We start from the raw sequence: 15164 nt of genomic DNA on the forward strand, positions 1-15164 counted from the left end.
GTGGTACATTTTGGTTTCCAAGAAGATTCTTATACCATTATGTTATATTTGTGGGATTTCCATTTATATATATAATTATAAGGCAACTTTCCTACATTCTTTTGCTCTTCAAGTGTCTGTTCTTCCCTGGGAATTGTTTATTTAGTAATGTCTTATGTATGTATGTTTTTAGGAGATGTACAGCTAAAAAATAATTTTGTTAAGTTATGCCATGTATTACAATTTTTGTAACGCTCATGACTACCCAGTAAGGCTCTTAGCTTCAGAGGCAGCTAGACCAATGAGATTAAGGTACACAGTGTAAGGCTTTTAGGATACACGTTCTGACACAGAGATTATTGCTAGTAGATGTTTAAGCCAGTGAAAAAGCAATTTAAAAGGTAGGAACCAGGACCGAAAAGGATCGGCTTCCAAGATTGACTTTACAGTATTTTTGGACAGTGAGTAAGAGATGTTCTGCAGAACACAGAGGTCAGTTAGGGGAATATCTTGTAAGGCTAGAGGAAATAAAACTCGGTGAAGAACCATAAATGGAGCAATGCACCATTCATAAGATTTTAAAGGAGATTATTTTTCGAACGGCTAGCCGATGAAGAGATTTAGGAATGGAATGTGTATGTCGAAAGCAGGAGTTTTATAAAAACCAATCAAGCTGCTTGATTTTGAACTGCTTCTAAGTCATGTAGTAGTTGATCATTAATACTCAAACAGAAGACTCTTACAATGCTTACAAAGCTGAGATGTATTGCTGGATACAAAGGCTGTTTCGCCCAACAGTTAACAACTGTCAACAGATCATTGTATTTATTGTTAGCTTCAAGAATTCTGCTGATGATGAGAATGGACTTCTTTTATCTACATTTTATATTTTGATAAGGCTGCCTTATATTCGGATTTTTTGTTCCTCTTATAGATACATGTGAAAGAAGTGTATAAGGACTAGTTATGTGGATAAAAAGGTGAAGGAGAAGTCAGATGAATCTATGTCCAAACATTAAGCTGTTAAGCTATTTGTCATGTGTCATGGTAGAGCTAAAGGATGTATATAACTTCTGCAAAAACTGCACATTAAATTTAGTATCCCTTGAGAGATGCACAAAACTCTAAAAATAGAGGCCCATTATGAGTTGTGCCAAGTGGTATCTACCCGGGAGATACCACACTGCATGATTCCATGTTTTACTGGTGAATGAATGCACCCAATAGGACACAATTAGTTTCTGTGTAGATTTTGCTCCTGGTCAAAGTAGGAGAACAATGTGAATCGGGAACTACATGCTGTAATTTTGACTCCAGCATGTTATTCCCTGTTCGAGGCTCTGGCACTTGTAATTGATGGCGATACTGAACAGAATCTGTAACTCCAACCCTGGTATCTCCTCCACCGGTTACCGGTCAACTTGGAATGTATCTATAGTGTATCCTAGAGGTGCAATACAGAGGATAGGACACCCACCATGGTCCAGTTTATTTCCTATTGGGGTTCAATCTGAAAATCAGTGCAGTATGCCCTCAAAGACTATTGTCTAGCGGTCTAGCCCAATCATACATTTAGAAAAATGGGCTTGGGTGAAACTTGAAACAAAGTACACTATGGTTGGAAATGAATTGTGTGATCTCATCTGTGATTTCCGCAATGAGGTAAGTTAGAAGTCATCTGTAATGCTATTTTGATTGTGTCACTGTGGTTTCATGAGCCATGTACTTTGCGAGGTCATGACGGAGCCTGAGTTTTGAGTTGTGATTTGCCTAGCATATCATAACTGAAAACCTTCAGGGGATTTTACGCAGGTTTTGCTTTCCAGTTGTTCGATTCTTGATTATGACTGTCTGGGTGAATATAAATTATGTGTGTGAGGAATTATGAAGTGCTTTGGTGTAACTTTAAAATAAACAGCACGTTCTGGTAGTAAGGATCGTGGTTTGTTTTGACACCGACACAAAAGTCCGGAGCTGACTTGTTGTGGCTTTCTCTCTACTACTGATGCAAGACAATACCTGTAGCTGCTGCGTGTCCGAGGTGACTTTATTTCAGATAACCATAAATAAGGCATTTGTAAAGCACAAGTGAAACAAAACCAAAAAGTCCAACACTTCTTTTTAAATAGTCCAATTAGGTCTAGTCAGCGCTGTAAGATTTTGCGACCGCATCTTGGCAGCCACTTCCATTGAGTTCACCCGAGTCCGACCGATGGACGGATTTTCTGAACGCCTGAATATCGATAAACATCAGGCTTCCCCATTATGGGTTCTGTAAATATATTTATGAAAAGTTTGAGATCTGATTAATAATTGCCTCTTCATTTTCGCAGACATCGGTTTCCATGAGACGACAACAGTGCAACTCACTCAGGCCGATGTACACCTCCTAGTCTGAATTCTGTTGATACTTTTAAGAGTTTGTACAAACTTTTTTTTCCGCGAGAGCTTTCACATTCCTGTTTCTGTTGTGCCACCTGACACTGCCCTCTGCCTCTCTCTCGCTCACTCTCTCCCAGATGCGGGGAGCTGCCTGACTGGTCAGGGTACACGGGGGTGTGTTCTTTCTTTTGTTGCGCTGCTCGCTGCCTTGTAATCTCAAGGAAGGCAGCGCCAGGCTGCCCGGGGTTGCATTTGCCATTTGTTTTTCCGCAGTAGAGCTGAAACTGAATTCCCAAGGTGTGGGGAGCTGGAGAACGCTGTGCAGGGAGGAAGTCGCGGCATGCCGAGGCTCTCAGTGTGAGGATGGCTGGCAGGGCCACCGTAGGGATGGGACCCCCATGTCAGGAGGACCAGCCGCTCCTATGGAAAGAAGTAGGGCGCAGCAGGATACGGACAGCATCGTGCGCCAGGCGCCCCGTGCTTCTCAGCGGTGCCCTGCTGCTCTTCGGACTACAGATGGGGCTGGATGGCGCCTCCGCTCAGACGGTCCCAGGTGCCGCTGTGGCCGGAAGCAGTGGCTTCAGCCTCCATCCTCCTCACTTTAACTTGGCTCAGGGGGCTCGGATTTGGGCGACCGCCACCTGCGGGGAGGAGGAGGGCGCAGGGGGAGCGCCGAGGCGGGACCTGTACTGCAAGCTGGTCGGTGGGCCAGTCCTCCCCACCTCTGGGCACACCATTCAGGTAGAGTAAAACTGCCTACTTTACTCACGAATGAAACGCGCAGGCTGAAGTAACGACCAGCAGAATCCTGCGGGCTACGCGTCACCGGCAACTTCTTGCGACTTAATGCAGAGATACATGTACCACTGACTGACACCGTCTTCAGTACCATGGTATGTCCATGATACTGAAAACGGTGCCATTATTTAAAACAAATGTAATTAACGTTGTCGCAGGCCATTTAGTGCCACTAATAAAGCGCACACTTGATTTGACATATGACAATTTGACATCGCTACGTAAACAGCCATTCCTCAGGCAAACCTAGTTTTTATTTTGTGTGCCTTTGAATCATGGCACGTTGTAAAATTAATCTATAACTTGAACCTGCAGCTGTGAGCTCTGAGATCACTGATTCCACGCCGGGTACTGTTACTAGATACGATATCTGTCACACTGTTGTTTTTCCGCGTCTGTTTGCGATACCCTGTTTTTTAATGCCTGCCATGTGGTAGTGTGGTTGTTCTGTGCAGTCTCAGAGAGTGACTAATGAGTACTATATGCATAAAAGTTATGCAGTGATCTTTCAGGAAATGTTCACGGTTGAAAAAGTAAGTGGTCTCCATCTTGTACTATTTTTGCTGCCTGTGTACTCGGGAATCGATGAAAAGGGTTTGCACCATGGCAGACATGGCACACTCTAATTTTAACACGCCCCCACCTCTGCTTCACGAAAAGATCAGACTGGTACTCTGGGAAGAGTAACTATGCCTGCAGCGCTGTGACGTCAGCTCACAGACATCTTCTGTCACTGCCCTATTGCAATGTGCCCAATGTTTTTGCCAGACGGTTGGACAGGAGAGAGTGGCCCTACAGGTTCTACCACCTACCCCACAAAAAATCCCCCAGCGCAGATTGGGATTTGGTGTCCTGGATATACATTTTCTCTGCTTTTCAATGTGAAATTGCGTTTGAGGCAAAATCAACGTGTTTCAATTTTATTACCTAATTACTTATCACATAAGTAGCAAATAAAAGTGCAGAAACATTCGCTATATTTCTTTTAAACTGGTCACTAGCATTTACTTGCTAAAATATTTATTTACTATAAATTATAAGTAATCCACGTGGAGCATATTCTCTCACTATTTGTGTCCTTCCTTTTTGCCTCAGTGCAACAATCTTATTTTAATTTAAATTGGGGCAAAATCTGTTTGCACCATATTGTGTAATATAAGAACACACAAAGTCAAATGGATTAGCCGCATTTTTGCTACCAGCACAGACCTTCTGTGAATATGGCCAATGATTTCATGCTGGCACAACGTGTTGTGAAGGTTCAGTATATCTCGTTAGATGTGAAAAATGAAAGAGAGAACATAAAAACTCAAGCTCGAGGCAGATGGCTACAATTATGATATTTGGTGAGCAAATCACCAATGGGTCTTATTTTTCACCCAAAATGAAAACAGAAGCTCCCAAAGTTCATATCTGTGATGTAAACTCCAATTGACCAGTTGCAAGTGGTGCCTACAACATCCAGTTGTTGCCTTATCTATTTCTAGAAAAGTGTAAAACTGCTCTTTAGAAAGTTCTAGTGAGTTCTACTCACATTTAAAATTGATATTAGTATTTAGAACAGTTTATGGGTTTAGTTCTCATATTAAGTTTGCCAGTATACTTCTCCTGAATTGTTCAATACAACTTCTTCAGTAGTCGGGTAGTTTTTATGACACCTGGTAAATAATAACTTCCCAGGGTGTGATAGCACAGCAAGGAAATATACACCTTTCCTGAATTACAGAGGTCAGAGTGGGCATAACATGCTGGTTTAAGGAATTCCACATGTATTGATAGATGTTTCAACCTTTTCCTGCCCAGTTTTGTAGGACAGATGTTGCCAGTTTTTTCTTGGTAAAAAGCACCATTAGTAATTTTCGGGTATTCATTAATTACAGCAGAACTCCGGTTGGAATGGGAATCTCCCATGCATGGCGTACAGTTGTGTCCCCTGCCCTGTGTGCCCAGCTGCAAGTATCGAGTATCCCGGATTTTGGATTGTTGGCCCAGACTCACACTGACCTAGCATGTGCTTGAAGGCCTAGGCCTTCCCTTTGATAAGAGCCTGGTCTTGGACACGCGCTGGACCTGCAGGGTGCAATAAGTATGCTCATCATAGTGGCATAAGAGTACTGCCCCGTCACTGGTTCCTGCGTGTATTGCAGTGGTGGCAGCATACTGTGTTTTTGGAAATCTTGGTATGACCAGACCTTTTACCTGTCACCGGAGTAGGGTTCTACTGGCCCACCCATATAACGTTTTGCTGCTACAGATGAGCCTGAACATTTGTGAGCGCTTCAGTGAACCAGAATGAGATGGGATTGCGGGTTCTATTTTGGAAGCCCCTGGCTTGTTCATATGAAAAAGATGAAGTTGAGATACCTTTCCCAGATAGTGGAAGTGTATTGACATTTATGAAACTGGTGAGAGGGAACCTAGACAATGAAATGGGGAAGGAGGCCACAGGCTACCTTTTAGAAATTTTATTAAGTCCTTTTGATTCAGATGGCTGCTGATCATTCTTCCTGAAACGGCTATTTTATGGATGGTAGAGATGAAGGGCAGGGCAGTTCCTGTTGTCTGAGTGTGAAGGGTCCTGTAGAAACAGACCTGCCTTTTGTTTCTCTTCTTGATTACTGGAAGATGTGGCTGTTGATAGTCAGTTGCAGAATGCTCACTCCTCTTTGTGCCTAAACTGTGGGTGCTCCAGCCTGGAGACAACCCTGCTGTGACAGGTAGACAATGGCTGAGCCAGGAAAACATCCTGAGAAGGACACATGCAAAGAAAAGAGACCCAAACTGTTTCTGAATGTACTGAGTGAGAATGCACATTCCTCGTCTGCTATCCCTGTATAAAAGTAGGAGCTGTTGACTCACTTGTTCCTGTTCCAAGTTCTCTTTAACCAAGGAGGTGGTGCCCCACAGAGCATACAGACAACTACTGGACAACTAGAGCTGGTGTCTGCCTGCCAGCCAGTCTTCTAGACGGAAGGTGTGTATAACAGAGTGGTAGCTCAAGTTCCCCTCTTGATTATTAGGCAAATGCACATAAAAATAAAACCAACATAACTTTTGGAGGGATAAATGTACACTTTTTAGTCTACAATAATACCCAAATTATTATTTGACTTATATCGTACTTTGTTGAAACCGCAATCAAACAAATAAATTCATCCAAACATTTCCCGATTATTTCTATAAATCAATATTCAATTTGTAAATGCTTGTGTTAAATTAAATTCAACAACCTTAAAAACAAACACGCTGTGCTTATATACATACATACTAATGCAATGGTGGCCCAAAGTTGAGTCCGCCATGAGGTAGTCTCCTTTTATGTCCCTTGCACTAATTGCTTAATATTCACATACTGAACATCTAATGTGATTATGCTGGTAATCCTTACTTAAATCTTCTTTTTCTGTTCTTGATGTGGTCTCCTCTTGAAAAATAGTCAACGCGATTCTGCCAATCAATTTCCACCCTCTTCAGGACTATTTAAGGGACTGTGGATCCGCTTACTAGATTATCCTCCGGAACGCTTGTGGTCAAACTACTCAAAACTGAGTCTGACACCCTGTGGTTGGGACTAGTATTCTCATAGGCGGGGAACTTATGAGGAGCTCTCATAGCTGGTTCAAGAATGTCAGTGTGGTTTTGGCTGCATGACTGCCATCTGTTCCTCTTTAAGGGCATCTCGTCAGGTTGCCAATCCTGCTTTGCACTTTTGAATCCATGTGTACGGAGCCTCAGAAGTATAAGGAACGCTTCCCCTCTCTCCCATCACCTTTACTCTGATTTGCAGGAAAATCCATTTTCTTGTCCTGGAATGCCCTGGAGAGTCCTGTCTGGAAGAAGGGTGAAGGATTGAGCCATCCCTCAAGGAGGAGCTGACGACTGGTGTGGACAAGAACAGCCAATAGTTGTCCTCTGGGTCCATCCAGCAGAGCTTTGTGAAGAACATGACTGGCATGCTCCTGGCTCAGAGCCGGTCACTATGACTGAATCGGAGGATTCACTGCACTGCCACATTGTTCCTGAGCAAATATACTTGTTAACCCTGTTGTTGCAGTTGTGGAAGTAACCTGTGTGTGCCTGAGCCGTCTGTGCCACTGAAGAATAAATCTGTGAAGCTGTGGCACTTGCTTCAAGTGTGCCCAAATGGACTGATATTGTGGCTATCCCCCGCACTTGCCAAAGAGTGCCATGTGGACTAAACTCCTGGAAGTAAAGATGCTATTTGAAGCCACTTTCCAATGTGTGTTGAGCAACTGAATGACTGCCTGCACACCCGATCGGACCCAGCCATTGAGTCATTCACGTTTGGCTCTGCTCATCTATCTCTGAGCCGCTCATCACTCTCCGTAAATGTCACAGAATTTGACATACTTTTAAAGATTCACACTAGCTATCACCAAGTGCTCTGAGGTGTGCCTGAGGTGAACTAGTGAGACACAAAACTCTGTATTGGAGAAACAGATGAAGTAGAGCAATCTATCATATATTAATGAGAAAACAGATGTAGTTCAGAAATGTAGTTATTGTGGTACTGCTACAAAAGCAAGAAAAACCCTTTACCTTACATTATACCCATATGCAGAACACGCGTTTTAAAGATATCACGCGCAGAAAGTTACACTCTCTGACAAGTAAAATGTTATTCATTCTCCATAAGTAAAGCAAGAACTCACAACACATTAACCTCCATACTACGTTTATCACTCATGTTTAAGAAGTAGCGTTAGGTCACCCTTCCATACTATTCTAGGCAAATCAGATTTAATCAGGACAAGATCAATGAATTCAGTTAATGCAGACAATATATCCAAAGCTTTGGAGTTTCTTGTGTCTAATACAAACAATTACAGCAACAATAAGGGCAAATCTAAAAAAAACATGCCATACTGACAACAATATCTTGATAAATCAAATGGGACACTCTACATATATACATCTTTATATGTATTTGCCTAGAAAATCATGTAGCATTTGTAATAATAACCAGCCTCGGTATCTATCTCAAATGATGTGGAGGCATTCTAGTGCAGGATACTACATCTCAAAAAGGCAAAACAGAGGGAAATTGGACGGACCTAAATGGTAGAATACTTTGTCACAAACTTGACAGATATCCAGTCCACCTTATTGCAAGTGGCATAAGATATAATGCATTTGAACTGTGGTGGACGGGGTATCCATCGCATTTGTGACAGAGTAACCAGAGTATTTAGACTCTACCCGTCATTAAGAGTAGCCATAAAGATAGCTTGTTATTTCAAAACTACCCACCAATACACATACCCCAACTCTTGACCAGACACACCGGGCAAACAGCATTTATTTTTCTTAAGATGCCTCTCTCTAAGGTAACAGAAAAACAAACTGCGCAGTAGAGACACCATTATCTCCAATAAATATAAATATCTATATTCACACTAATGGTATACACGCATCATTTATCTGCAATGCTTCCTCTCTGGCGTCTCAGAACACAATTACTTTCCAGTAACATTTTTGTCTGAATATAAACAAAATCAACATGCCTGGAAAGTAGCCCCTTCTGTGGAGTCAGACAGATCCCAGGGCACTGACCAGAAGAGATGAGCACCTTCGGAGCCTGGATGGCAGAATAAGAGTCACATAAAATAAACACATTTTGTGTTTTAGAGTCTGGTGAAATGCATAGCTTTGCTCGTGTATGATTGGAAGGTGATAACTGACACTGAACCCTATACTCAAATGTCTCTTTTCGAGGTCACAATTCTTGTATTGCTTGATTGCACACTGTTTTCCTATTTCCAGTGCAAATGCTTGCCTCCTCACCCCAGCGGTCTTTCATAAGTTTATTGGGCTTTCTTGGAAACTGCTCTCTGAAGTTCCAGTAGGTAGACCGGAAAGCTGTATGTAGCATCCTCATGACCTCAGAAATATGCTGTTTACTCAAGTTCAGGGTTTTACTTCCTCTGCTAGGAGGAGATGCGTTCCGAAATACAGTTTATTGTTAATTGTTTTAGTTGTTGCCTGCTGCAAGAACTGCTTCTTTCCCTTTGCTTCCCCCGCCCCTATATTAAACAAGGTGATGGGGAAAACGCACACAAATAGTCAAAACTCAGTGTTGCATTCCAACCATTCGTCTCCCACTATGCCACTTTAAACGGAGGCCCATCCTATGCAAATCAATACTGTCCTTACTGTAGGAGGCTGGCTCTCTATATAGTGAACAAAAAATACGTGCACTTTGCAGAGAGTCCAAGCAACCCTACTTTGGTAACCAGAGGTAAAAAGCAGACCACCTAATGCTCTATTTTTGTGGTAGTGAGGGCGAGCAATTAGGCTTATCTTGGAGGTGTGCTAGGCATTTGTTGTACTCACAGTGTTAATAAATATGGCAACACACTCAAAAGAATAACTTGAGACCAATTTACAAAAATACTTCCAATTTTTATAAATTGTTTAAGACCAAGATCATCAAAATCGAGTAAACACTTTTTAAGTTAAGATTTTTCAAAGTTTAGCAAAAAATAGTCTTTTTTTGCACAATTACGCACCATAAGAATCAATAGGAGAAAACATTAAGAATGCATATAAAATAAGGCAACGCTCTCACAAGTTTCACCTTCTGTTTTTAGGTCAAGGTCACCGAGATGTCCTATAGGCCAGCTGAAAAAAAGTTCAGGTGGTTCCTGGTTCAAGTGGGAGCAGCGGCGTCTCAGCCACTGGAGGTGGCAGTGCCACCACACTTGGCACACTGGCAGGGTTTGTTCTCTGGGTTTGTTGGATGAAATTGGGTCTGGCTGCTGTGTCCAGTTCATTGGTCAGCAGCCAGTCAGTGAACTGGACTTCACTGGTTCTTGCCTGCTGGATGCAGGGAGTGAAGCCTTTACTCTGGAGGGAGGTTCTTGGCAATTTTTAGAAGGTTGGCGGTCCTCTGGGGTTTCTTACAGTCAATCCGATGGCAAATCGACCCCTCGGTTGCAGTTCTCGAGTCCTGGGTGCAGCAGGCAGAGGTTGGTGCCTTTTTCTTCTTGCAGAATGACTTCTGTTCTTGAGCATTGGGTCTTCTTTGTTGCTGGTCTTCTGGTGTCCATCGAATCTGCTCTACTGGTCTAGGGATGCCCACTATATACTGCAGTTAGTGGGCATTTAGGGGACTACCTGGTAGTGGCCAATGGCCCACTTACGTTAGGGTGGCTACACCCACAATGTGACCACTTCCTGTGGGAAGAGGTCACATCCCGAACCCTGGTTGGCTATTTTACTGCCATCCAAGATGGAGGAAAATAAAAAGGAGTGGTCATATTGCCTACCATTGGGAAACACCTCCACCCAGAAAAGGCTTTATGTTCTGGCTCCTGAGAGCAGAGGCTCTCACCCCTCGAGTCCAGATGTGTATCTGGTGGTGGCAGGGTGGTAGAAACCAGTCAGCAACCCTGCCAGGACTGGTCGGTTTTGCAGGGGGCACCTCTAAGGTGCCTTCTGGTACCTGTTATAGTAAATCTAACACTGACATCAGTGTAGGTTTATTATTATGAGTTGTTTGGTACCAAACAACCCAGTATTCAGAGAGGCCACCATGTAGCTGGGGAACCCGTAATGACCATTGTCCAGCATATATATTTGCTATGGCTCCCTTGTACACTTACTATGTCTTAAGGTTTTGTAAAGACACAGTAGGGGCATATGTGCTCATTTAAACATATGCCCTCACATGCGTTATAGCACACCCTGCCTTAGGGCTGTAAGGCCTGCTAGAAGGATGACTTACCTATAGTGCATGCAGTGTTCGAGGACAGGGCACTCTTGGTGAGTGCCATGTCGAATTTGCAACTTTTAAATATACCTTGCCATGCACTTGCAATGGCAGTCTGCATTAGGCTGGTGTGGAGTCTCTCAGAGTGGCGCAATAGATGCTGCACCTCTGGGGGGACCTCTTCAGAACCCATTCCCCTTTATACCAGGGGTACCATTTACTAGGGACTTTCAAGGGTGGCTGAAGTGCCAATACATAGTACAGTTGTGAGGAAAGAGATATGGCCCTGGGAACCTGCTTAGCAGGGGCCCAACGCATTTACAGTTTGAAACCAAATCATTTTCCAGGCAAAAGTGAGGGGCTACCTTGTACAAAAATGCCCTTTCTCACACACACCCCAAACAAAAGGGTACGAACTTACCCTGCGCCTGGGTAGTCTTCATCCTCTAAGTGGAAGAACCTGGAAAGGCTATCTGCATTGGCAAGGGCAGTCCCAGGTTTGTGTTCCACTTTACAGTCAATTCCCTGTAGAGATATGGACCACCTAAGCAGTTTGGGGTTTTCACCTTTCATCTGTTGAAGCCACTTTTGAAGCCTGTGGTCTCTCTGAACTATGAAGTGAATGCCAAACAAGTATGGTCTCAGCTTCTTCAAGGCCAAGACCACAGTAAAGACTTCCCTCTCTATGGCACTCCATTTGTATTCGCTAGGGAGTAGTCTCCTGCTTATAAAAAAAAAACAGGCTGATCAAGTCCCTCATAATTGGCTTGGGCTTGGACTGCTCCTATCCCAATTTCTGAGGCGTCTGTTTGGACAATAAACTGCCTGAAGTAATCTGGAGCTTTCAGGACTGGGACAGAGCACATTTTATCCTTCGGAGTGTCAAAAGCCTTTTGACAACTTACTGTCCAGTTGATCTTTTTGGGCATTTTCTTGGAGATGAGTTCTGTGAGGGGGGGTCACTATAGTGCCATAATCTTTCACAGACCTCCTATAGGATCCAGTCATGCCAAGGAATGCTCTGCCTCGAGTCTGGGTAGTTGGAGCTTCCCAAGCCAGAATTGTCTGGATCTTGGGCTCTAGTGGTTGAACTCGGCTTCCACCTTAAAGGTGACCCAAGTACACAACATTTCCCTGCCCTATCTGGCCCTTACTGGCCTTGATAGTGAGGCCTGCCTTTTGCAGGGCTTCAAGGACCTTTCCAGGGTGGATCAGGTGATCCTGCCAGGTGCTGCACTAAAGGATTCCAGCCCAGGCAGGACTTTGTTCACCAACTTCTGGAAGGTGGCAGGTGCATTCTTTAATCCAAGTGGCATGACAGTAAACTGACAGTGCCCATTTGGGTTGTAGAATGCTGATCTCTCTTTTGCGCCAGGGGTCAGTTCAATCTGCCAGTACCCAGATGTAAGATCAAAGGTACCCAGGCATTTGGCTGCCCCTAATCTGTCTTTGAGCTCCTCAGCTCTTGGAATTGGGTGTGTGTTGTGAACAGAGTCCACAGTCTCGCAGGTTAATTTTTATAAGATTTATTGGAGAACACAACCTGGCGTCGGTCTCCTTCAAGATGTCAGAGTAAACTAGCATTCTTGGAACACTCAGCACCTTACACTCTGGAATACATACATCATCATAACAAGCTTGCATCATAAGACATCTTCCCCCCTTCACTATGAATCACAAAACTCTTACATGTTAACAAAACAAACTAAACCTTTACATATTACAAGACAACTACAATTACATTAATCCTAATTCTTGACCTTCCTAATGTCTCACATAATCTTTCAAATAAGTAGGAGATTTACAAATACTTTTACCAAATGTCAATCCTCCCAACTCACCACCATTGTATATAGAATCACTGCACTCGTTACATTTATTCACTTCCTCATCTCTCATAAACATCAACCCCGAACAGCTTTCATCCTCAACTCTCATACACTCTCCTTTTTTATAAAATGCCACATTCCTCAAACTCTCACCATTTTCCAAAATCACAAAGAATGTTCCTACACGCTGAACTCAAAAAGGCCCTCTGAACTTGGAGAGTCCTCTCTGGACTCTACCAGATTTAGTTTTGCCCCAATTTCCTATTTCTAATTTATGTTTAATTTCCTTCTCCATAACGTTTGTACTTGTTTGACCCCTGCCACCATCTATAATCCATTCCTTTAGCCATGCTGGAACCAATTTTGTACTTGGTTACCACCTGCATAGATAAAAAAGGTATCTTCTGCGTCATACTATGGGTAGTGGTGCGATAAGGCCAAATCATATCAGATATAATTTCCCAGACATTGCACTGATTTGCGAGTACCAATTGAATGGTACCTTTAACTAACCAATTAGCCCTCTCCGCTATACTATCCCTGGAGGATTGTATAACGAAGTGCGCGAATGACTAATACACCATCCCCCTACAAACATCACCATTTCATGTGAGGTCAATTGTGTGCCGTTGTCAGTTATAAGAACCACAGAAACGCCACCTTCTTTAAAACTGTTCTCCAAAATCTCAATTGTGGTTCTTGTTGTAATGTCCTTCATGAACTCTACAATCAACCACTTGGAATGCACATCTACGATAACTACTGTGTATTTCATGTTGCCCAGCAGCTGCACCAAGGGCCCAATGAAATCTAGACATACTGGTTGCCAGAGTTTGCCTGGATCTTCTAAATGACCTTCCATACTCTTATTAGTTAGAAGCCTTTTCTCACTCTCTTTACACATTTTGCAATTCTCGACCCATTCTTTGATTTGGTTATCCATACCCAGCCACCAGAATTCCCCTTTTATTCTCTTAATTGTTAAGCCTTGACCCAAATGTCCTTCATGTGCCACTTAAAACAACTTGTACCTTAACATTCCTGGTGGGATAAAGCGATCCCCCCTCATAATCACGTTTACACCACACACAGATAATTCATCTAGAACTTTTAGATACGGTCTCACCGGCATTGGAAGTGTATTTTCTCTTACCCCTTCACAATGTACCATCTTAACAACACTCTTCATTACCACATCACTTTCCATTTCTTCTTTCCATTGTGCATCAGTAAATGATCCTAAACCACAATGCACTACATCTGGTATGGATGCCACAGCTCCTTCAACATCTGAATCCTTTACTCTTGAACCATCTACTGTTTCCCAGTCCAATGACAATCTGGACAAACAGTCGGCTTGAACATTTCTCCACCCCTGTAAAAACCCAGCAGTGTAGATGTATTTTTGGAGTCTGGCTGCTAGTCTGGCCAGCCTGGCTGATCCTTTGCCTGCCCCACTTGAAGCTAGGATCTCAATAAGTGGCTTATGATCAGTTCTTATGACAAAAGGTAACTGTTAGACCTGACAGCCTTAGGGTAGTCACCCCTAACTTTTTGCCTGCCTCCCTCCACTTTTTGGACACTGTTTTTGCTGGTTTATAGACTCTGCGCACTTTACCACTGCTAACCAGTGCTAAAGTGCATATGCTCTCTCCCTTAAAACATGGTAACCTTGAATCATACCTGATTGGACTATTAATTTACTTATAAGTCCCTAGTAAGGTGCACTTTATGTGCATAGGGCTGGTAAATTAAATGCTACTAGTGGGCCTGCAGCACTGGTTGTGCCACCCACTTAAGTAGCCCCTTTTTCTTGTCTCAGGCCTGCCATTGCCAGGCCTGTGTGTGCAGTTTCACTGCCACCTCGACTTGGCATTTAAAATTACTTGCCAAGCCTAGAACTCCCCTTTTTCTACATATAAGTCACCCTTAATGTGTGCCCTAGGTAACCCCTAGGGCAGGGTGCTGTGTAGGTAAAAGGCAGGACATGTACCTGTGTAGTTATATGTCCTGGTAGTGTAAAACTCCTAAATTCGTTTTCACACTACTGTGAGGCCTGCTCCCTTCATAGGCTAACATTAGGGCTGCCCTCATACACTGTTGAAGTGGCAGCTGCTGATCTGAAAGGAGCAGGAAGGTCATATTTAGTATGGCCAGAATGGTAATACAAAGTCCTACTGACTGGTGAAGTCGGATTTAATATTACTATCCTAGAAATGCCACTTTTAGAAAGTGAGCATTTCTTTGCACTTAAATCCTTCTGTGCCTTACAATCCACGTCTGGCTTGGCTTGGTTGACAGCTCCTTGTGCATTCACTCAGACACACCCCAAACACAGGGTACTCAGCCTCACTTGCATACATCTGCATTTTGAATGGGTCTTCCTGGGCTGGGAGGGTGGAGGGCCTGCTCTCACACAAAGGACTGCCACACCCCCTACTGGG

General features: G+C 43.3%; 1 protein-coding gene across 2 annotated transcripts in view; it reads left to right on the forward strand.

Annotated features, from left to right (window-relative positions):
* Nucleotides 1-2574: 2574 nt before the first annotated feature.
* LAMA3 (laminin subunit alpha 3) overlaps nt 2575-15164 on the forward strand; it is a 933952-nt gene continuing 921362 nt past the window's right edge. For both annotated transcript variants that reach the window (XM_069220025.1, XM_069220026.1), the window contains exon 1: nt 2575-3102. In XM_069220025.1, coding sequence (XP_069076126.1) covers nt 2725-3102 — 378 coding nt within the window. In that variant the 5' untranslated portion in view covers nt 2575-2724. The remainder of the gene's footprint in view (nt 3103-15164) is intronic.

Source organism: Pleurodeles waltl, chromosome 2_2 (genome assembly GCF_031143425.1).
Source record: "Pleurodeles waltl isolate 20211129_DDA chromosome 2_2, aPleWal1.hap1.20221129, whole genome shotgun sequence".
Classification (NCBI taxonomy): Eukaryota; Metazoa; Chordata; class Amphibia; order Caudata; family Salamandridae; genus Pleurodeles; species Pleurodeles waltl.